Raw genomic sequence first — 24,724 nt, 5'->3', positions numbered from 1 at the left:
CTGTGACCTCACAGATGGGATTGAAAGAACACATGTCTTTACTAGAACACATAGGTTTGTTAAGTATCTGCAGGTTTGTCTTCAAAACTTACAAGTTATTGGATGAAACGTTTAAATAATCTTCACTGACAAGTAAGTAATGTAAAACTATGCAAAATTGTGAATGAAAAATAGATTAAAACTACACTTTTTCATCTAGGAGGAAATCTTGCTATTACTGCCATATTTAAAAACCTAACGGTTACAAAGAATTGTGATCAATTTTAACAGGCTATTTTTGAGGTCAGCTTTTTAAAATATTTGTTTTTTATTTGAATGCTGATTGCTGAGGTATCATCAGGGAACTGTCTTTCTTGCAAGAGATACACTATCCAGCAGTATCAAAGGAACTGAATTTCTAAACACATTTGAAATGAAAGAGCATTGATGCAATAATTGTTTAATGATGGTATCTACTTTCAGGATCAATAACGCCATTCAGTCATGTCCTCCCATCTTGGTACTTGCTGCTTAAAGGGGAACATCTCTGTAAATTGGAAAATTTTCATCATAAAGTACTTCTTACCCCATCGCCCATAATTTACTTATCACACAAAGTTATTTTAAAATACCACCTGGTTAATGAGGGTTGAATTTCAATGGGGATTCACTTGTTTATCCACTGTAACTTCAGCAGGAGACTCCCGGAAACCCTTGAAAAACTGCATAGGCCGTAAAGCGTGTTTACACTGGTTTTTCAGGATTTCTGCAGCCCTTCCGCCAAAATTACAGCGGACAAGTAGGATAACTCCCGCAGAAAATCACCTCCTTACTGGTTTTTCATTTGGGTCTGAAAGTCCAGAAAATAACACAGCTGAGGTGTGACTGGTTGTCACAGTTAGCAGTCACAGGCATCTATTTTCATACAGGGAGATGACCAATTAAAACTTAATATGTCAGCAATCAGGAGTATGAATCCTGGCTGATTTTCCACTCTCAAGTGCAGAATGCTTAGACAAGCTGTAGCATCCTATTATACTCCTTTTTTGAGACTGGCTATTCAATGCAGACTAGGGATCAACCCTGCCACTTATATGGTCTGTATTGTTCAGTGTTACACCATGTGGTGCATTTTTCTATTGACATATTGAGGCAACGATTGACACAGAATTTAAATATCTTTTGTTGGATTTGAGTTCTGAGTAAATATAATGGGCCCAATTTTCCCCAATCCCTTTTTTTGGCACACTTACCCTAAATATGGCGACTTTGCACGCTGGAAACGACGCCGAAAAAAAGTGGTCCCATCCTGCCCACTCTGCCGAGTCTCCCGTGTCCTAGCGCAGTATACATAGTGCAGTGGGGGGGGGGGGGGGGCGGAGCAACATTCCAGCGCAGAAAACACTGCAGGCAGCTGTCCGCATGCGCAGTGGAGTCTGCGCGCATGCTCCTCGCCCTCCTAGCGTGTCCTGCAGGCTATGAGCAGGACCCGATGCTCGCAGCCCTTATCCCTGGCCGAAGGGATGCCCCGTTGTTCGCCGCACTCTATCCCTGCCCCGATGTTCACCTGGTGAGTGGGGAATATCCTGCAGTATTTATTCAGGGTCGCTAAGAGTTGTCAGAAACGGATGCAAAAGTTGTGAATTTGGTAAGTGGGAATTCGGTGCAGAGAGGGGAAGGAGGTTCTGTTTTTTGGCTTCAATACTTGTAGTGGTTCATGTTACATATTTAAATATTTCATATAATCTACCTATAACTTAAACTAGATCAAGTAATGAGTTAAAATACTATAAGCTAAGTTGATTAAATAGATGTTGAAAAGTTATTTCCCCTGGCTGAGATTATCCACTTTGGACCCAAGAAAGATAGATCAGAATAAATGGTGTGGAGCTCGGAACTGTGGTGCTTTAAATGTACCAACCTGCGCCGAATTCTTAACTGCCTGCAATGTTTTTCAGAGCTGGCCACATACGCTGACCTAAGTCGATTTGGAGTAAGTTTTAGCTGGCCAAAGTGGCATAAATGGCCAAAACTGGCGTAAGTGGCTGGGAACGCCCACTTTTGAAAAGAAAACTCAACTAAAAAAAATCGTACCTAACTGAGTTACTCTGGAGCAAGTTTATTGGGGAAAATGGCGATTTTTAACTTACGCTAGAAAAACCAACTTACTCCCAAAAAATTGGAGCAAGTCATGGCCAAAATTGGGCCCATATTCCTGAAATTCCAGTCGGAGGCTTCTTTCGGACGACCACCTCCGACCCAAGAATTTTTACGAATTTACCTGGTGGTCCCGGAGGCACCTGGGGAGGCCTTCTCTTCCCGCGCATCGATACAGTATTCTCATTAATAGCAATGAAAACTCCGTATCTACGAGTTCTTATTGCTATAAATAAGAAAAAACAAACAAACACACTAAACACAACATAAAAAACACATAAATTAAAGTTAATAAATGTGTTGAGAAGAAAAATACATTTTTCCGATTTTTAAAAAAAGTTTTGTAATTAGGATTAAAATAAACTTACCTTAGTGGGCAGAGTTTTTAACATAAAAATGTGTTTTAAAATTTTATCTACCAGGTAAATTCGTAAAAATTCTTGGGTTGGAGGCGGTCGTCCGAAAGAAGCCTCCGACTGGAATTTCAGGAATATGGGCCCCAAGTTTCCACATGATTTGCTCCTGATTTTTAGGAGCAACTGGTGTCGAACGGAGTATCTTAGAAATCGGAATTCTCGTCATTTAGTTTGCTCCAGTTCTAGTCAGGTCGAACAGTTTCACTTTGGAACAGAATTTTCTTTTCAAAAGGGGGCGTGTCCGGCCACTTACGCCTGTTTTCAAAGTTTCGTGAGTGAAAACTTACTCCAAACTAACTTAGAATGGAGTAAGTGAAGATTTTTGTACGCTCGAAAAAACCTTGTCTACACTTTAGAAAATCAGGCGTAGGTTACAAATCAGGCGTAGGGAATGGTGGGGGGGGGGGGGGTTTAAAGGGAAGTTTACAAACATTAAACACTTCAGTTTTACAAATAAAGAGCCATCATCAATAATAAATGATAAAAACATCAATAAATCAACCAATAAATCAATCAAAAAAAATTAATAAGAAATAATTTTTAAAAAAATCAATAAATAAAACATTTTCTACTTACCGACTGCAGCAGGGAGCCCTCCAACAGCGTGCTGGGATGCCCCCCTCAGTGTGTCTCTGTCAGTGTCTCTATCTCTCTGTCTGTCTGTGTGTCTCTCATTCTCTGTCTGTCAGTGTCTGTGTTTCTGACAGCGAGGGGAGGGGGAGGAGGGGGGGTAGAGGGAGAGAGGGGGGGAGCAGAGGGAGGGAAGGGGGAGGGAAGGGGGAGAAGGGGGAGGGATGTGGGAGAAGGGGGAGAAGGGGAGAAGGGGGAGGGATGGGGGAGAAGCGGGAGGGATGGGGGAGAAGGGGGAGGGGGGGAGAAGGGGGAGAAGGGGGAGGGATGGGGAGAAGGGGGAGGGGGAGAAGGGGGGAGGGGGGAGAAGGGGATAAAAGGGAGAAGGGGGAGAAAGGAGATGGGGGGAAAGGAGATGGGGGGGAGGAGATGGGGGGGAAGGAGATTGGGGGGGTGGAGAAGGAGATTGGGGGGGAGAAGGAGATTGGGGGGGGAGAAGGAGATTGGGGGGGGAAAGGAGATGGGGGGGAAGGAGATGGGGGAGGGAAGGAGATTGGGGGAGGAAGGAGATTGGGGGGGGAAGGAGATTGGGAGGGGAAGGAGATTGGGGGAGGAAGGAGATTGGGGGGGGAAGGAGATTGGGGGGGGAAGGAGATTGTGGGGGGGAAGGAGATTGGGGGGGAGTGGGGGGGAAGGAGAAGGGGGAGGGAGGCTGAACGGGCCGGGCCCGAGACTTCGGGCAGGGCCCGTCCCCAGCACCAGATTTACAGGTAGGTGGCGTTGGGTCGGGTCGGGGGGGTGGTGGGAGGGAGGTCGGTTTGGTTCGGGTCGGGGGGAGGGAGGGAGGGAGGGAGGGAGAGGGAGGTCAGGTCGGATCCAGTCCGGAGGCGGGGGGGGGGGGGAGCGGGTGTCGGGTCGGGTCCGTGGGGGGGGGGGGAGGGAGCGGGTGTCGGGTCCGGTCCGGGGGGTGGGGGGGGGGAGCGGGTGTCGGGTCCGGTCCGGGGCAGGGGGGGGGAGCGGGTGTCGGGTCCGGTCCGAGGGCGGGGAGCGGGTGTCGGGTCCGGTCTGGGGGTTGGGGTGGGCGTGGGGGGGGGGGGGAAGCAGGTGTCGGGTCCGGTCCGGGTGGGGGGGGGGGGGGGAGCGGGTGTCGGGTCCGGTCCGGAGGCGGGAAGCGGGAGTCGAGTCGGGTCAGGAGGAAGCAGGAGCTGGCCGTGGGAGGAGTCTTATTCACGCAGCCCCAGTGAGGCCATTCGGCCAGGGCTAGGGGCTGCGTGCTTCGGGCCCCTCCCACACAGTTTCAGGCGCCTGGAGCTACTGCACTTGCGTGCCCACTGTAGCGCGCATGTGCAGAGATCCCGGCACTGTTTTCGGCGCAGGGACCTGGCTCCACCCCCTACAGCTCCTGCTACGCTGTGCCGAGGGTCAGAGGACCTGCAGGGAGGTGGAGAATACAGAGGACCTGCAGGGAGGTGGAGAATACAGAGGGTTTTTTTAGGCGCACTTTGTGGCGCGAAAAACGGGTGTCCAGGTCGGGACTGCGCCGTTCTAGGCGCGGCTCGAAACTTGGGCCCATGGGCCCAATTTTGGCCATGACTTGCTCCAATATTTTTTGGGGTAAGTTGGTTTTTCTGGCGTAAGTTAAAAGCCATTTTCCCCAATAAACTTGCTTTTACCAGGCGCAAGAGTTTTAAGGACATTTGCTGGGCAAGAGATGGGCAAATACCGCAATCTTGCCCATGTGAATGCTGAGATGCGTTGGATCGGTCAAGACAGAACTTGACAGATCGGAAAAGCTGGTTTTTGGCGCATGTGCATCACACGGCAAAAAACGGCTTTTGCAAAGCCTTTCTAGGTCTGTACACACTCTGTACGAAACTAGGGAGGCCGGAATTTCAGGCCCGTAGTGATAGTCCTTTTATGAGTGAATGAAAGGGGCAATTCTGACCTCCCATGCTCCCAGCAGAAGCTGCAATCATAGCGAACATGGGTCTGAGAATCAAGGTAACAGAGATGTGATGATGTGGAATTACTTCTAAAGTGGCAGTGTTTGTCTCTCTATGAATATGTGACAGTATCTATCCATCTCAGAGTCAATATAATAGGGCTGATTTTTCTGACCCTTGCTCTGGGGAAATATCAGGTGTAAAGATTCGGAAAAAGTGGCAAACATCCAGTTTGCCTGGTCTCCAACCCTTTTATGTTCCTTCGAGATTTTTGCCACTTTCTGGGCCTTGAGAGGGATGAAATGTGATTGACTCTTGCAGTAGGTATAGGCCTGATGGGGCCATTCAAATGAGACAGCATGGTGTCGCTGTTTGCTGGGCACCCCAGCACAAGGGTGCCTCGAAAATATGATGCTGTGGCCTACCGCTGAGCTCCTGCCAACCAGAGAGACTGCAAGGTAAGGATTTTTTTCCAAGTTCGACCACCCCACAAGTATCTTAATACCTAATTGGGACAATCTGGCTGCTGATCTTCATCAGTACCAAGAAGATCACAATCTATAAGCCCAGACACATAGCTGCAGGCATAATATTGCTGCCTCTGGACCATGTCGGGGTTGCCCCTGTGCCAGGTTAATGGCCCGGGACAGGAAATCCCATGCTTCTGGGCATGCTGTGGGATCATTACTTCTATCCTATGCCAGGACAGGGGAAGTGGGCAGAAAAACCTGCCCTAATGTGTCTGTCCCTTTCTGAGTGAATACGCCTGACTTTTTCTGTGTGAGTGTGTGAGATGGTTCCTCTCTGCATGAATCTGGTGACAAAATAGGAACTGAAGAATATATAGATGTTAGAAATGTGTCTCTAACTACAAAGGATTTAAAGGCACAGGCATCTGTAGTGATTTTCCCCATTGATGTATGATTATCTATATGGTACTTGGGGGGGTCAAAATGAACAAGGATCCAATTAACATAACAATATTGGTTCCATATACCCAAGCTATAATATTGAATCAAAATTTTAATAGTCCCATTTTGCTGAGACTACAAAATCCAATACTAGAAACTTAAAGCTGAGCTAATTTTTCTTTAATTGTAATAGATCTTTACTTTGTGTGATAGTGTAAAACAGGTGAGAGTGAGTCTGCAGCCTGTTTTAAATCCCTATCATCCTATCACCCGTTTTACACTATTGCACAAAGTCAAGATCAACCCTGTTGAATTTTTCACCATACTAAAGGATAAATGTGATAATGAATATGTATGTTTGAGTAACTCTAGTACTCTAATAGTTTGTAGCATTCATCTGTAATAACAGAACTAGAATGCAGAGAGAAATTGCAAGAATAGAGAATGCGGAATTACATCAATTAATCTGATTCTGATCCATTTCTAGTAAACTGGGTGGTAAATCAACGGTTTCACACTTAGGAAAACAGTGTCGCTAAGGGTCATGACTTTACAAGACATTCTAGATGTGGATGTTTTTTCTGCTGTCCCATTTTACAACATTTCAAGGAACTCCCATTTTTAGTTATATATCCTAATGGATTCCTTCTGTTTCTGATTAAATTCCATCTTTAACCCTAAAGTAGCAGTTGAACATAAGATTCTCATTATCCTTGCAGAACAGCATCAAGAAGAAAACTTAGTTTCCCATTTCATCCAGTGCAGTAGGCATGATCACAAAGTGCAAGCTAGTGATGCTATAACCTCTGCAAATAAGCCTTAGCAATATAATAATTTTGAACCTAATGAGTTAACAGTATTGTGTTGTGTTATACTACCTCCACTTTTTTTCCCCGTTTTTTTACTTTTCCCAAGAGTGTCTATGGAATCAGACATTAAACATTTTAAATCCATCTGGTTTTCCTTGAATAGTATTTTAAGGCACTAATTGAGATATATAAGTCAATAAAATAATTTAAAGAAAATAATATTTGTTTTTACTTACATAGTTGTCTAAACTGAGCTTATAAAAGAAAATTCAAGGCAGCTCTATTGAGTTGTCTGGAGTGTTAATGCAGTGAAAATTTCCCCTATATCATTTTCTGTAGAACACTCAGGTAATTTTATAAACAGTATTTTAGTTAACCACTACACAATTGTAACTGTAGAATAATGCCTAAACAAATGTAGCTAAAGGGATTAGAATACAGCAGTGCCTTACCACTGACAAAAAGCTGAAGATTTACAAAAGATTCATCTATTTGCTGCATAGTTGCTGAAAGAAAACATTATACAATGGCCACAACTTTAATATTTTCAGTATTCACCATTCATTTTGATGGAGAATTGAAATGCTGAATCATAGCAAAGAATACAATAGTACAAAAAGTGGTTTTGCCATAAAACTGAGAAATTGCTAATCTTTTAGTCGTAATGTACCCCTCACATAAAAACTTCCTTCATGAAACCTTACCTAAAAGCATATATGGGATAAGGTTATTCTTTCTCAAACCAATAAAATCAGGAGACTGTTGCGAGAAGCAGTGTCACGCAGTTTGATGTCCCCAGCAGGGTACCTGGGGTCAGATGTGCTGCCGTAAATTCAGTGTGGGGCTCTGACATTGTGCTAAGTGTGGCCTAGGTCTGGGGGGTTTCTCTTTGATGCAAGTGAAGTTTAATAACTGGAAAAGCATTTGCTTTTATTTGTCTGTACTGTCTGCGACAGTAATATCAGCTCATTTAGGCTGGCTCAACATAAAAATGCACTAGTGAAGCAATCTGTTACAAATTAGCACAGCTCTCATTCCACTTTATTAGCAGGTAATTGAAAAGAGTTGGGAAAGTGTAATTTATCAGATTATGTGTGTTTATCTTCCTTGTGGGTATAGCAGACTTTGGCAACTTTTTCAACATACCCTGGGGGATCAAACCTCTTTAAGCCAAGTTAATAAAAATACAAATAAAGTAAATAAAGTGTAATATGGTGATACAATAAATATGTTCAGATTAAAAAGGAATACTTTCCAAAATGAATAAAAGTTTTCATTGATTGATTTTTTCTCTTTCTTACCTTTCTTTAGAGATGTTTTTGCTCTCGCATTTCCAAGTATTCTTAAAATCAGTACAGAATTCAAACCACAACGTGAATATGTAGTTTGGAGTAATCTCTTTCTCCCCAGATTTTGGCTTCACTCCAAAGAACCTTATTGTATCTTCAAAGCTAAGAGGAAAAGAAAAAAAAAACTGTCAACACGTAAAGCTGCTAGTGGCTGTAGTTTCCCTGAGGGCTTGTTCCGAAGTCAGTAGCCAATACTCTGTAATTACTGTGACTTCCATGTGCTTCAACATTCATGGCAGCAACACTTGTCAAGTATAATGTAACCTTCAAACACCTACAGTCTTCCCAGGAGGAGTTATTTGGAATGGCCATATAACCATGCCCACATGCATGTGCAAATATACAAGTACTGAATGCCTTCATAGAGAGAAAATGGGATATCTATACCTTAAGTTAAATATATATCAACAGTCCCAACTGCAAAAATTTAAAAAAAAACTTAGTAAATTAAGAAATCAAGTTCACATTAGTCTACAAAAGTGAGGGACTCCAGGCGCATAACATAAACAAGTACAGACGCATAAAATCTGAACTGCACACTTTCCCTTTCATTCATGCACTTCAAATGGTTGGTATCTGTTTAAACTCATGCTCTCTCTGACAACTAAGGTGCCATTCAGTTGAAATGCAATGAAACCCAATATTGTGTTACTGATCTCAACAACATATCTACATAAAAGTCAGACATGGATTCAATATAATGATATGAAATAATGCATCAAATTGTTTTCTTGGTGGGATTTCATTGAGAACCATGGTAAATACAATCCATGTACTCCACAGAAAGGCAATTAATTCAATATGGTCAGAATAGCTACTTCGCGTATTTATGTTTTAATTAATCTTTTTATTTTATGAATTTTTGTGTTATTTTTTCCTTTGAGGTTCACCATTGCTACTTCCTGCCACAAGCTTTTTCCTTAAAAAGCTTTCTCTTTCACTCCTATCAACATGGCAAACATTTAGTTAAGTAATTAAAATAACCTTTCTCACAATGCATTTTCTTATACCAGCTCTTTGAAGGTTATGTAGAACCTTCTTGGCTTTGAGAAATATTTAAATACTAAAGTTAATATTTAGCACTACAGCAGTCCTACTTCTGGAATCCTGCAGAACATTCACCTTTCTTCAATCATCAAAGTTACTTGCGGATAGGATAAACATTTTAAGCAGCTTAATTTTCACTAGCTGTGATGAGTCTTGGTCCCTCGAGTTCACATTAGTCTGTAACTGAACAATGATTATTTTTACTGTCCCTCAAGAGAATAGCACATCAAACATTTACACATTGAGCTACATCATTTTAATGGAGACCATCAGGATTGGTTTATATAGCAGTAAAAATACAAAAAAAATTATGAAAAAGAACCTTTAATTTGCAATAAAAAGTGTTTCAAAGGGTTCCCCACAGTAAAAATGTCTATATAAACACTAGGGTGCATTAATTAGATCATTAATTAGTCACTTGTGTTGTCAACTTAAAATACTTTAAATAACCATTGTGACCATGTTGTTTTAATAGTTTAAATAAAATTACATGAAAGAACACATTACTTTATTACCCATCACTTTCAACATTGAAAAGTGCTTGTGATATTTGTGATGAATAGACTGATAATCTAAACCTTCAGGAAAGGAACATTTAACCGGATGTTCAAATATCTGCATATAGATCCACTTAAGACTCTTTTCTGCAAGAGTAACTACATGTTAGGATTACAATATTATTCCTCAATTTATCAACAAAAAATGAATTAGTCTCTGACACTGAATTTTACAATGTGACATCCTGCTATCTAATTAATTACAAAACACACATCTTAGCATGCAAATGCTGTAGTACAACTCAAAAATGTGACCTTAGAGGCATTACACCTTAAAGTGTCACACATGGGGTTTTAACGCCTCTAAAGCTTCTGTTAATATCCAATTGATTAAGTGTAAATCAATCAAAAGTCCAGAAGTAAAAATAGTCAAAGAAGCAGCGGCACCACTTAAGAGATGAAGTGGCATATGAAAAGACGGTCCCATCAAGCCTACACCATTTTGTGACTGGTGCAAGTTTGGAAACTGCTCACCAATCAATGTAAAGTGAATTTTAAAGTTTAATATTTTTAACAGTTTACATCTGTATAAGATTTCCAGAAACAATAAAATATGCCACAACTAGATTGTTTCATAAAGTCATGAGTCCTCATATATACTTCAAATTTTACTCTTCAATATAGATGCAATTATAATAAATATATACAAATAAAGACTGATAATTTTATTAAGAGTTATCACCAGCCTATGATGTGGCAATGAAGAGGCTGAATGGATGGTCCCAATCTTAGAGACAAAGAAGTCCATGATCTCCTCATACTTATTGTCGGAGGCAAAGGTGGAGACTGGGGAGAAGGATTTAAGAAGACGGTTGGCAGTGGAGGATAGAAGCCGGGGTTTATCTTTGCATTCCAGAATGATTCTGGAATAGTGCACAATTTTGGCAGATGAGAGCAGGACCCGATAATTCTTTATGTGGTCCAGCCAGATCTGGCAGTGAATGGCTAAACCAGTTGTCTGCCATATCCGTTTAAGTCTTAAGGGAGCGAAGATGAGGGCTGTACCAGGGGGAATTGTCAGGGTGACAGAAAGTAATTGTTTTAATAGGAACTAGGACATCAAAGATGGTGGAGATGATGTGATTGAGAAGATCGGTAGGTGCAGAAATGTCATGGTGAATGGAGGGCCAAAGGCTGGACATTCGGGAGTTCATACATGCTATTGTAACAGTCAGTAGAGAGTTTTTTCCAGGGGTAGACACAGGAGGTAAGGTTGGAGGGGGGAGGGGGGGGTGGGGGGGATAGAAGAGGGATGTGTTTGGAGAGTGCTACGAGGAAGTGGTCAGAGATGGCCTTATCTGCAATTGACACGATGGGAGTAGCGAGGCCACGAGAGATGACAAGGTCGAGTGGGTGGCCATGAATATGGGTTGGGGAGTTTACATGGAGCAAGAGATTAAGGGAAGATAGGAGGCTAGTGAACTCAGAAAGGAGGGAGCATGTTGAATTGAGATGGAGGTTGAAATCACAGAGGATGAGAAGTCGTTCAGTGCAGAGGCTGAGGGAGGAAAGCAGTGGAGAAATATTGGTAATAAAATGTTTATGGTACTTGGGTGGGCGGTAGAGAATGAAAATTCCAATAGGAGACAAGCAAGAAGACATAAACACAGATAGCATAAAGTTTAGAGATAAAGGGGCTGACGCAGACTGTTTGGGCCTTTGATGGATAGGTTGTTAACACAAGGTGAGCAATTAACAAACACACGGGAGCACTGTGATTCTGTCTGGACAGCCTGTAATATCTATTGTCCAGTTATAAAATAAACACCAGGATTGCTCTTATCACTCTTTTGTAATTGTATTTTACCAAGCTGAAAAGTGTGCCTGTTAACCCTTACGAGAAACAAACTTTTAGGCAACCTAGCTGTGCTGATTGGAACTTTTGAGCCATGGCTCAGAATCTACCTAACAACACTGAAGTATAATTCACTGAGGTATTGGCAGGAGGATGGGAATATTTGGCTTAGGTATAACCCAACTATCCCTTTCCGCCCACTACCGAGAAGAGGCCATGATGGAATTGTTTAGCCTAGGTAATGAGAGGGAGTAACTGAAGCGGAAATAGAAGTATCCAGCAGTGAATCTATTAAGTGTCTTTCCTTCAGTACCAGCAGATCTCTCACGGTGTTGATCATGGACATCAGATTTTATAACATTAGGGATGGTTTCAAGAAAGCATATTGGAGCAAATGATAAAGGAATTAAGTGTGATACAGGAAGAGCATGCTATACAGAAGACCTTTAATGTATTTTTATATGACTATATAGCATGCAGCAGACCATAATACTGTTCTCTACGGTACCTTAACTGATGGGAAATGTAATCTGAAATAATATTCTGAAAACATGCTATTGCCTTTGATTGCTAGTTTTAGGGACAGCATAGTCTGCCTTACAATAGGAGTGCCTGCACAATATGTGTCACCACTGTAGTACCCTGCTGTCATTCTTCTCTCCACAAGACTGTACGAGATCTTGAGTGCTACTGTACCACACACTGCACCAGAAGCCACTCACAGAGCCATGTGGAAAAGAAGCCACAGAGTGCTGCTTTAAAAAAAATGTTTTCCCTTTTGTTTTCGTTTGCCTGATCCGGGTCTTGGATGCCGTTCCAAGTTTCCAACAGTAAAGCAGGGCAGATGCTTCTGTTGTTTCTCTACAGCTGCAGGTTGCCCACCTCAAATATTTAAATGACCCATCCCTGGGATTTGGGATGGAGTCATGGGGAGGCCAAAATGATGGGCATCACACTTCTGCCCCATTTCCAGGTGCTATACTGATGGTTAACTGCACTGCTCTCTGCCATGGAAGGAATGGCAATCAACATGACCGTTATAATGGGAATTGCATTGACCTAGGAACTTAGGAATGGTAGCAAAGAGGGTATTTCCACAGGTACAAAGTTATAGGGTGAAAAATAGTAAACAGCTTTAATGGGAGAAGAAGTACACAAAATTAGCATAGTATCCACTCATACAATATACTCATCTAATTATTTTAAATCACCAACTTTGCTTTCATGACATACTTCCGACTAGACTATGAAGCAAAGCAAATGTCGATAGTGGGAATAGTTGCTGGTATGGCAATAGGAGAAAGACAAGCAAAAAATAGTTCACAATTTATTGATGTGAAACTTATTATGAAATCTGTGTAACAAAAAAAGAACCTGTATTTATATTATACCTTCCATGTTCTCAGGACGTCCCAAATGCTTCAAAGCCAATTAATTACATTTAAAGTGTAGTTATGTAGGAAAATGCTGCAGCTAACTTTGTGGGCAGCAAGGTCCTATGATCAGCAATTAAATGAATGACCCATTAATCTGTTTTTGAAGGTGTTGGTTGGTGGAGGAAGGCTAACGAGGACATTGGGAGAACTCCCCTGATGATCTTCACAGGAGGGTATAAGACAAAAAATTGGCACCGAACCACAAGAAATTAGGGCAGATGATCAAAAGCTTGGTCAAAGAGGTAGGTTTTAAGAAGCATCTTAAAGAAGGAAAGAGAGGTAGAGAGGCGGAGAGATTTAGGGAGGGAGTTCCAGAGCTTGGGGCCTAGGCCACTGGAGGCACGGTCACCAATGGTTGAACGATTATAATCAGGGATGCTCAAGAGGGCAGAATTTGAGGAGCGCATATATCTCAGGCATTGTGGGGCTGAAGGAGATTACAGAGATAGGGAGGGGTGAGGCCATGGAGGGATTTGAAAACAAGGATAAGAATTTTGAAATCGAAGCATAGCTTAATTGGGAGCCAATGTAGGTCAGCAAGCACAGGGGTGATAGGTGAACAGGACTTGCTGCGAGTTAGGACACGGACAGCCGAGTTTTGCATGACCTGAAGCTTACGCAGAGTAGAATGTGGGAGTGTGTTGGAATAGCAGGGGCGGAGATGGACAATGTTTTGGAGGTGGAAATAGGCGGTCTTAGTCATGCCATGGTTATGTGGTTGGAAGCTCATTTCAGGGACAAATATGGCACCAAGGTTTCGAACAGTCTGGTTTGCAATGACTACATTGAAGTATTAGCCGAAATGATGTGCTCAGGTGCTGGAGTAGGGCCTGAACCCACAACCTTCTAACTTAAGAGAAAAGAGCACTACCAATGAGTCAAACAGACACTTCATTAGATAGCAAGGATGTTAACAAAGGTTTATATTTTGTTTATTATTTGCTTTATTCAAGGAGCAATAGATATGTTTTGTAAACTGCTGTAATCTGCTGTTATTGCCTTTGGTACTGTTTATCTGTTATTTTTAATAAACTTGTTCCATAGATTATAGCCGAAGCCATGATCTGATAGAATATTTATTCTACTACTCTGCAAAGTCCAGGAGAAAACAATGGGGGTTTGTGACACATGCAGCAAGGTAAAGGGAAAAGAATTTCTGTTTAACTCCTGAGCTCTCTACTCAGGAGATGTTGGGCATGTAAAGGTACACTTGGGTTCAAAGAACTGAAGGCTCACTTGCAGGAGTAGACTTTGGCTCTGAGCACAAGAGAAATATTTGAGTAAAAATCTAAAAAGGTAATAGATCTGGCCAATTCCTCAATCAACATAACAAAACAGAATATCTGGTCATTATCACATTGCTGTTTGTGGAAGCTTGCTGTGCGCAAATCAGCTGCCGCGTTTCCTACATTAAAGCAATGACTACACTCCAAAAGTACTTAATTGGTGGTAAAGCACTTTGAGATGTCCGATGGTCATGAAAGGCACTATATAAATGCAATTCTTTCTGTCTTTTAGATCCCCTGCACCAGCTGAAAGACAAACCAACTACTTTTACAGACAGATTTATTACATTTTTAGGTCTTTCTAACCTTCTTCTCCTAGATTATTTTTCCTCTCATATATTGTTATTTAGTTCTCACATCTTAGGTCATTCTTATGGATGAGTTTCCAACTTTTCAAACTTTTGAGAATGCCTATCCTTGCCTTGAGGTAAGGTTTTGATAATGTTCTAGGGAAAATGGACACAAACCTTGTCTGGGAACTACTTTTAGCTACTGAATTTTTCTGACGCCTCAGTAAGCAATAATTCCAATTTTTGAAAATGATAGAACTTCACGTCTAGCTTCGTTTAATTTAAAAATATGAAGTGAGTTTAGTAAACAATGAACAAGCATGTGAGTAACAATCATGTTGTAGTTACACATTTACAGAGGACATCCTTTCATTTAACTCTTTCAGTGGGAAAGATAATCAAAAGATTGCTATTCTAAGAATTAAGCTAACCTTTTGTATATAACGCAATATTTATTTTCCTTGAATTTCTTACTACTATGAAAACTTAATTAATCACCGCAGTTTCTAGGGAATTCAAATCGGATCTTGAACTGATTAGTCATTTACAAATTAACTCTCTGATTTGATCAAACAGCCCCTTTTAATATAATGGACCACCTAACTTTTGAATTAAAATTTAAAAAGGAACTTTTAGTAATATACATACACCCAACATTATAGAACTTTGAACTGTTTCTCCCTTGAGCCTGTAACCAATGCAACATTATATCAATATACCATTTCTAAATGGCGAAAAGCAAGACACAGTGGGTGTCCAAAGAAACTTCAGGATCCATGTACATAGATCATTAAAATGTCATGGACAGGTATGGAAAATAATCAAAAAGGCTAATAGAACGCTGGACTTTATATCTAGGGGACTAGAATACAAGGGGGTAGAAGTTATGCTACAGCTGTACAAGTCAAACCTGGAGTACTGTGAGCAGTTCTAGGTACCACATTTTAGGAAGAATATTGTGGGCTTGGAGGGAGTGCAGTGTAGATTTACCAGAATGATACCTGGACTCCAAGGGTTAAATTACGAGATTACACAAACTAGAGTTGTATTCCCTGGAATTTAGAAGATTAAGGGATGATTTGATCCAAATTTTCAAGATATTAAGGGGAACTGATAGTGTAAATAGAGAGACTGGGGGCATGATCTAAAAATTAGAGCCAGACCTTTCAGGAGTGAAGTTAGGAAACATGCAAAGGGTGCTAGAAGTTTGGAACTATTTTCCGCAAACAGCAATTGATGCTAGGCTAATTGTTAATTTTAAATTTGAGATTGATAGATTTTTGTTAAGAAAGGGTTATTAAGCGATACGGGGCAAAGGCGGGTATATGGCGTTTGGTCACAGATCAGCCATGATCTGATTGAATGGCAGAACAGGCTCAAGGGGCTCAATGGCCTGCACCCGTTCCTATGTTCCAATAGGGGCTTGGTACAGGAATCTGAAATGTAGTAGGTTTTTAAAACTCCTGCGGCTAGATTTTCCGCTCCTGACTGCCTGTTTCTGCCCCGGAGCGGTTGCAATGGCGGCGGTAAGCTCTCCCAGCACCCCGCTAGGATTTTCAGAGCTGGTTTCTGTGGCGCATGGAACATTACTGCCTAGAAGCGGCAAGCTGGTGTGACACCGGCTTGATTTTGACTCCCGCCCGACCCGTAGCGTGCATTGGTGGGAACACCTGTGAGAGCAGGCGTTCCAAGCTGTAGTTGCTGCCGTGAGGTAGATAATGTCGACCTCAGGTAAGTCTGATTGTTTTTTCTTGTATTTATTTTGCGATTTATGTTGTGGCAGCGTGGGCTATGTATTGGGAATGTTTTTGGTGGTTTATTTTTCCCCAGACCTCTCTTAGAACGCTCCCAGGCCGGCTCTTTAGCTCAGGATTTTCTCATCCTCAGCCGGTCTAGCGCCCTGAGAGGTGCGTAACGCTTAATTTACCACTTCACCCCACACTCAGGGCCCAGCTGCCCAATTTTACTGATTGAGGTGCAAACTTTTTCCAGGCCCCGCCGTCATTAACACCCCAAATTGCTACAAACCGAAAATTCAGCCCCTTATGTACTGTGAGTATAGTTTAAAAGAACTACCGATAAATCAGAACTAGACAAATACCTAATTTTTTGTCACAAAGCCATTCACATATCTTAGCTAAGACTTCTATTTAAAAAAGACTTTGACAAGTTTAGACTTCATAAATTTCCAGACATTTCAGTAAGTAAACCCAAGTGAATGGTGCATTGCTTTGATGCTCAAACCAGTCGTGTCTTGGATTGTCAAGATGCCTAAATTTGATAGTTCTGATATTTTAAAGTTTCTAAATTCCTTGCCTTGATACTATGTTTCAAAAATCTGGAAAGTTACAACAAACCAATTAGAAATATCATATTAACACACTAAAGTACCTCAAAGTATGATTTGGAAGAAAGTACAATAAAAATTTCTGGGGAAAGTTTTCCAAGTATTCTATACAATAGAATATGCATTGAACAGCTATGTAAGCACATTCTGCATTTCATAGTGAAATACGTCTAGCCATCACAATGCTGGGTGTGGGGAAATCTGAATATTAAAAAGTATACCTCTGGCAGGAAAGTCTAAGTTCTGAGCCACTGAAGCTTAAATGAAAGATTTTTACAACCCGCAACACGCATGCTTTAAAAATGAAATAATGGTTTATTCAAAATCAGAATATGTTTAAGATCAAGACCTAAAGGAGAGAAGCAAGATCAGAGCTGCTTTAATAGCTTAGTGACCAACAGAACAACTTAAAAGCTTGTTCCAAATCCTACTGGAAACTTTGTTTTAAATATTGTAAATGTTTGATGTTTTAAATAATTGCCATTTTTTAAATAATCAGTTTTATCTTCTAAGAAGTTTTATTTCAAATGTTTTTAATTGGAGAACCACAAATCAATTATATGCACTCTAAACATGATTTCTGATTAAATTTATCATTTTACAAAAAGGTTTTGCAGGTTTTATTTTATCTGACTTCTACAGACTTCTCAATTATTGTGCCTTTCTATTTTGTCTTAAACACATGACCAGAAAAAGTCTTGTTTAACTAATATTTCGGGCTGGATTTTAATTGGGAAGGCAGGCTGGGGGCAGGGAACTCCGAGCTGGTCAGGAAACCCGGGAGAATGGGTTTCCCGCAGGCCCTACCGACTTTAATGACATGGCCTGTTTCCCACCTGCAGCCAGCCAGATTGAGAGGATGACTGGCTGCAGCGGGTAGGCCTGTGTCATCAAGCCGTACAGAGGAAGGAGGGGGCAGGCAGGATCGGGTGACAGGAATATGGGTAGGTTGGGGCTGCGAGGATTATCCGGGGGTGGATACATGAGGATCATTGGGGACCGCGAGAATAATTGGGTGCTGGCCAGAGCAGCCAGGGGTGGTTTGCCGAGAACTGCGGGTAGGTATGGGCTGCGGGGTGGCTGGAGGAGCGACAGAAAATCAGGGCTGAGAGAAGCACGGGGAAGGCCAGAGGAGTGGAGAGAGGCCTCCTGGAGGATTCGAAGGCCTGGGGGTGGGGTAATCGGAGACCTCATGGAGGGGTGCCCGATCGCGGGGGTTGTTAGGTGGGGACCCTGGATCCAGGAGGTAGGTCTAATGACAATTACCTCCTGGATGCAGCAGTCCTCACCTTGCTGTAACTGCCGGCTTTACGGTGTAAAACTTGACCAGCTACAGTTAAATTAACACCCCTCCTCCAGGCAGTTGGTTGGCTGCCTGTCCTCACCATGCCTTCGGTTTCGCCTTCGTTAAAACCAGAAGTAGACGGGTTAAAGGCGGGTTCAGGTTGGGATTCCGATTTTTAATAATTTAACTACCCGCACGCTCCTAACCCACCCGTTTTTTAGGTTAAAATTCTCCCCTTCATCTCTACTTGGAATTTTTGGTGTAATTTTGTATCTATTTTTATGGTGGCAAAAGGAATCAATGTTTGTCATAAAAATCCAACTTCTTTTTGCCACTTAAAACCAGTAAACTACACACTTTGGAAATTGCATCTGGATAAGCTTGATCCACCTCAGGGCAAGGTTTAACCTCAAGGCCAATTTGGAAATGTGGAACCCCACGGCCCGTGGCCGTCTGAAAGTGGTGGCTACGGGTTGGTACGGAATCGCCGCTGAGTATATGCGGAGAGGCCGCCATTTTGAAAATTTCTCTTCCTCAGGTTTGCAGCGGTGTAGGGGACCGCTCCGCCTGTTTTCCCACCGTGACGTGCACGCACCGACCCCTTACTGACCGGCGGGGACCCCTTCCCGAAGTTGTCCCTTGGGAAATTGCCCCTTTCCTGGAATTGCCCTGCGAAATAGCCCCGCCGCCGGTCGGTGCCCCCAACAACTTTTGCTGTCAGTACATTCATCACTAGCGGGGTGGAAGTGGGGGTGGAAGTTGGGGCTTTGCGGCGTGGCCCCCCTTAAAGGTATGTTATTTTTTTTTGTTGGCCGACTGCTACGTCGAGCCAACAGTTATGGCCGCGGGTTTGGCCAGGCTGCCAACAGGCAGCCTCGCACCCCCTCTTGAGTGTCAGGTCACTGGCCCAGCCGAAACCCTCCCCAGTGGCCCAGTGTTTGCCATTAAAGTGGCTGCAGAGTTTGCAGCGGCCCTCCCCTTTAACTGAAGGGGGGAGACATTGTGACGCGCCAGCGCGATGACGTCATCAGCGCAGCGTTGGTGTCTTGCAGCCGTCGGTCACACCACCCCACCCCCACTTCCGTCCCGTTAATGACGGCCACTCCGTCCCGCCCCAACTTCCACCCCCACTTCCAACCCGCTAGTGATGTTCACTCGGCCCCGCCCCCATCTCCACCCCGCTCGTCACAAAAATACCCCTGAAGTGCTGAATTTCAACGGTTTGGCCACCCCATGCATTGGGGTGGCCAGAATACATTGAAAATGGTCGGTGCGACTCATTTTGGGCAGTAGACAATTTCGGCCCTTACATGTACACACAATTCTTTACAATATATTGTGTACTGAAAAGTGATGGGCAAGGTGGTAACATGCTTGTTCCTTCTTTCCTAAGTGGAGTTGCTGATCAGCATAAATGGGATAAACTCCACTGAAATTATTAGTAGAAACGTGGAATGTAGAACCTGTAATATAGTTCAGAGTATCGGCTAAATATGGCTGCATGTGACCTACAGACACATAGTTCATACATCATGCACTGTATTTACAATGCAGGTGGTTAGGCAAAGCATTTCAATTTCTTCTGCTGTTGCATTGATGCTAGATTATTAACCTGAGTGTGAAAAAGAAAGAACTTGCATTTATATAGCGCCTTTCACAGCCTCAGGACATCCCAAAGCACTTTACAGCCAATTAAGTACTTTCAAAGTTGTAGGTAGTCATTGTTGTAATGTAGGAAATACAGCAGCCATTTGTGCACAGCAAGGTCCCACAAACAGCAAGATGATAATGATCATATCATCTGCTTAATAATGTTGGTTGAGGGATAAATATTGGCTAGGACACCAAGAAAACTCCCCGAACTCTTTTTCAAATAGTGCCGTGGGATATTTTCATGCAATTGAAAAAGCAGCCAAGACCTCAGTTTAATGCCTCAATTGAAAGATAGCACCTACAACAGTGCAGCACTCCCTCAGTGCAACACTGGAGTGTCAGCCTAGATTTTATGCTCAGGTCTCTGGAGTGGGACTTGAACCCATATATATAATATATATCTACAAAATGATTATTTGCACTAGTTTTTTGAGCCTCCTTCTGCGCCTGCATGCCCTGAACTCTGCCCCTGATGCCTATGCATGCGCACCACCAACCTCTGGACAAGTGCAGATTCCTCAAACCTGCAACTGGAAACTGTGCCTATTTCGTGAGGAGCTGTATCGCATGGAGTTGCTTCCAGATTTTGGATTATCTTGAGGACTTTTGCCTAGAATATTGCTGTGATTATCTATACGAACATTTTCGTGGCCTTCTGTTGGAGAGAAAACATTGGAGGTGGGAGAGAGACTGAGAGGGGAGAGAGATAGAGATAGAGACGGGTGGGAGGGAGTGGGGGAGGAGGGAGAGAGAGAGACTGGGGGTGAGAGAGAGAGAGAGAGAGAGACAGGAGGGGGGAGTGAGGGGTGAGAGAGAGACTGGGGAGAAAGAGAGAGAGACTGGGGAAGAGAGAGAGACTGGGGGGAGGGAGAGAGAGATGGGGAGGGAGAGATAGACTGGGGTGGGGGAGGTGGGAAGAAACTGGAGAGGGGGAAGAGAGAGACTGGAGAGGGGGGAGAGAGAGACTGAGGAAAGGGGAGAGACAGACTGGGTAGAGGGGAGAGAGAGACTGGGGGAGAGACAGACAGACAGATTGGGGGAGAGAGACGGACAGGGGAGAGAGAGAGACTGGGGGAGAGAGAGACTGAGGGAGAGAGAGAAACGGGAGCAGCGAGAGAGACAGGGAGCAGAGAGAAAGACTGGGGGCAGAGAGAGAGAGAGAGAAAGACACAGAGAGAGAGGCTTGTGGGGGGAAGGGTGAGAAAGAGAAAGAAAAATTGCGGAGAAGGGAGAGAGAGAATGGGGAGGGAAACGAGAGACTGGGGAGGGAAACAAGAGACTGGGAGAGAGAGAGAGAGACTGGGGGAGAGAGAGAGAGACCGGGGGAGAATGAGAAAGACTGAGGTGGAGGGAGAGAGAGACTGGGGAGGGGGTAGGGAGAGACTGGGGAGGGGGAGAGACTGGGGAGGGGGAGAGAGAGTCTGGGGAGGGGGAGAGAGAGACTGGGGAGGGGGGAAGAGAGAAACTGTGGAGGGGGGAGAGAGAGAGACTGTGGAGGGGAGAGAGAGAGAGACTGGGGAGAGGGGAGAGAGAGAGACTGGGGAGGGGGGAGAGAGAGAGACTGGGGAGGGGGGGAGAAATTGGTGATGGGGAAAAGAGAGACTGACGAGGGAGGAGAGCGAGATTGGGGGAGAGTGAGAGAGACTGGGGGAGAGAGATTGGGGGGGAGAGAGGTGGAGACTGGGGGAAGAGTGAGATTGACTGGAGAGAGAGAGGGATCGGAGGGGAGAAAGGGAACTTGGGGAAGACGGCGGGATCACATACCTCCAACCCCACCTCCTTTACACCACACCCGATTTCTCGGAAAACTCGGTGCATGTGTGAAAAGGGATATCATTGGAGTGGATGAAATCCGAAAGTCACGATACTGTCACTATTCACTTCATACCCAATAAACCTGTTAACAATCCGTGACCTACTCACAATGCCCCATCTATGGCATGGCGGGTGGTGGGGGGGGTGGTAAAGTCAGAAACGAGGACTGGGAGGGGGCTGGAACTTGGGCTGGGAGGGGTCAGGAACTTGGGCTGGGAGGGGTCAGGAACTTGGGAAGGGATGAGGTACTCAATCCTGTCTGAAGATGGCAGTCAGAATGACTCGAATTGCACTTTGCAAAGTCAGTGAGAACTTGGGCTGGGAGGATGAATAAGAGACTAGAGTTAGAGAAATGGAGGAGTGTCAGCCATGGCTCAGTGGGTGACACTCTTACCTCTGAGTTAGAAGATGTGGGTTTATGTAGCACCCGAGCCACTTGAGCACAGAAATCTAGATGGACACTCCAGGGCCGTCTTTTGGATGTGATGTTAAACCGAGGCCCTGTCGAATCTCTTGGGTGGACGTAAAAGATCCCATGGCATTATATCGAAGAAGAGCAGGAGAGTTATCCCCAGCATCTAGCCAAGCTGCCCATAAAGGCTACAACACTGGCATCTACCCGACAATGTGGAAAACTGCCCAGGTATGCCCAAATCCAACCCAACCAATTACCACCCTATCCAACTACTCTCAAGTGATGGAAGATGTTGTTGCCAGTGATATCAAGTGGCACTTAATCACCAATAACATGCTCACTGATGCTCAGTTTGGGATCTGCCAGGACCACTCAGCTCCAGACCTCATTACAGCCTTGGTCCAAATATGGACAAAAAGCTGAATTCCAGAGTTGAGATAAGAGATTCACTATAAGCCCATTGACTCCCACAGCTAGCTGGACTACAGTTCCTCCCACCCCGCATCCTGTAAGGACTCCATTCCATTCTCCCAGTTTCTCCGTCTCCGTCGCATCTGCTCTGACGACGCCACCTTCCACATAGTGCCTCTGATGAGGATTCCCCTCCGCCATGGTTAATGAAGCCCTCAACCGTGTCCATTCTAAATCCCACACCTCTGCTCTCACCCCTTTCCCTCCTTCTCAAAACCACGACAGAGTTCCCCTTGTCCTCACCTTTCACTCCACCAGCCTCCACATTCAATTGATCATCCTTCACCATTTCCACCACCTCTACCGTGATCCCACTACCAATCACAAATTCCCCTCCCCTCTCAGCATTCTGAAGGAACCGCTCCCTCCGTGACACCCTGTCATTCCGCACCCCCTCCCCTTCCCATGGCACCTTCCTGTGCAAGTGCAGGAGATGCAACACCTACCCTTTTACCTCCTTCCTTCCCACTGTCCAGGGCCCCAAATACTCCTTCCAGGTGAAACAGCAATTTACTTGTACTTCTTTCAATTTAGTGTACTCTATTCATTGCTCACGATGTGGTCTCCTCTACATTGGGGAGACCAAACGCAGATTGGGTGACCGCTTTGCAGAACACCTCCGTTCAGTCCGTAAGCATGACACCGAGCTTCTGGTCACCTGTCACTTTAATTCTTTGCTCCACTCCCACTCTGACCTCTCCGTCCTCGGCCTCCTTCCAATGAAACTCAATGCAAGCTCGAGGAACAGCACCTCATCTTTCAATTAGGCACTTTACAGCCTTCTGGACTCAACATCGAGTACAACAATTTCAGACCTTAACCTCTGGCCATATTTGGCTCTCTTTCCTCCTTTTTTTTAACCCCTTCCCCCCCACCCCTGATCTTATGTATTTTTTTTCTCTCTCTATTTCCCTTGGCAGCTGATAATTATTCTGCCATTCACACCATATCTAGACTCATCTTTTTCTAACTTCTGCCATCGCCATCTCAAGTTGTCCCATCATCCCTTTTGTCTTTCAAATCTCTCCTGTCTTCCACCCTGTCCCAGACCTTCCCTTTTGTTCTTTCCTTCCCTCTCCCTTTCAGTGCTCCTTAAGAATCTGTTAATTTCGATCTTTCGCAAGTTCCGATGAAGGGTGATCGACCTGAAACTTTAACTCTGTTTCTCGCCACAGCCACTGAGATTTCAAGCATTTTCTGTTTTTATTTCAGATTCTGGCATCCGCAGTATTTTGCTTTGTATTGTGTGAGGTAAAAGTGACTGCCCTTGACATCAAGACATTTGACCGAGTGTGACATCAAGGAGCCCTAGTAAAATTGAAGTCAATGGGAATCAGGGAAAAGACTCTCCACTGGCTGGAATGATACCTAGCACAAAGGAAGATAGTTGTGGTTATTTGAGGCCAATCATCTCAGCACTAGGACATCGCTGCTGGAGTTCCTCAGGGCAGTGTCCTAGGCCCAACCATCTTCAGCTGCTTCATCAATGATCTACCCTCTGTCATCAGGTCAGAATTGGGAATGCTCACTGATGATTGCAGTGTTCAGTTCCATTTACAACTCCACAGTTGATGAAGCAGTCCATGCCCGCATACAGCAAGACCTGGATGACATTCAGGCATGGGTTGATAGTGGCAAGTAACATTTGTGCCACACAAGTGCCAGGCAATTACTATCTCCAACAAAAGAGCGTCTAAACACTGTCCCTTAACATTCAACAGCATTAACATTGCTGAATCCCTCAACATCAACATCCTGGGGGTCACCATTGACCATAAACTCAACTGGACCAGCCGCATAAAAACTGTGGCTAAAAGAGGTCAAAGGCTGGGTATTCTGCGGCAAGTGTCTCCTCTCCTAATTCCCCAAAGCCTTTCCACTATCTACAAGACACAAGTCAGGAGTGTGATGGAATACTTTCCATTTGCCTGGATGAGTGCAGCTCAAACAACATTCAAGAAGCTCGACACCATCCAGGACAAAGCAGCCGCTGGATTGGCACCACGTCCACCACCTTAAACATTCACTCCCTCCACCACTGGCGCACTATGGCTGCAGTGTGCACCATCTACAGATGCAATGCAGCAACATGCCAAGGGTTCTTCAACAGCACCTCCCAAACCCATGACCTCTACCACCTAGAAGGACAAGGGCAGCAGGTGCATGGGAACACCATCACCTCCATGTTCCCCT

General features: G+C 44.0%; 1 protein-coding gene across 1 annotated transcript in view; it reads right to left on the bottom strand.

The window, feature by feature from the left end:
* LOC139262282 (formin-1-like) overlaps positions 1-24,724 on the bottom strand; it is a 654,821-nt gene that overhangs the window by 98,385 nt on the left and 531,712 nt on the right. Inside the window, exon 16 of the mRNA XM_070877435.1 lies at positions 8,087-8,236. Within this exon, the coding sequence (XP_070733536.1) occupies positions 8,087-8,236 (150 nt within the window). The remainder of the gene's footprint in view (positions 1-8,086; positions 8,237-24,724) is intronic.

Source organism: Pristiophorus japonicus, chromosome 4 (assembly GCF_044704955.1).
Source record: "Pristiophorus japonicus isolate sPriJap1 chromosome 4, sPriJap1.hap1, whole genome shotgun sequence".
Taxonomy (NCBI): Eukaryota; Metazoa; Chordata; class Chondrichthyes; family Pristiophoridae; genus Pristiophorus; species Pristiophorus japonicus.
This window is presented reverse-complemented; position numbering and strand designations above follow the sequence as displayed.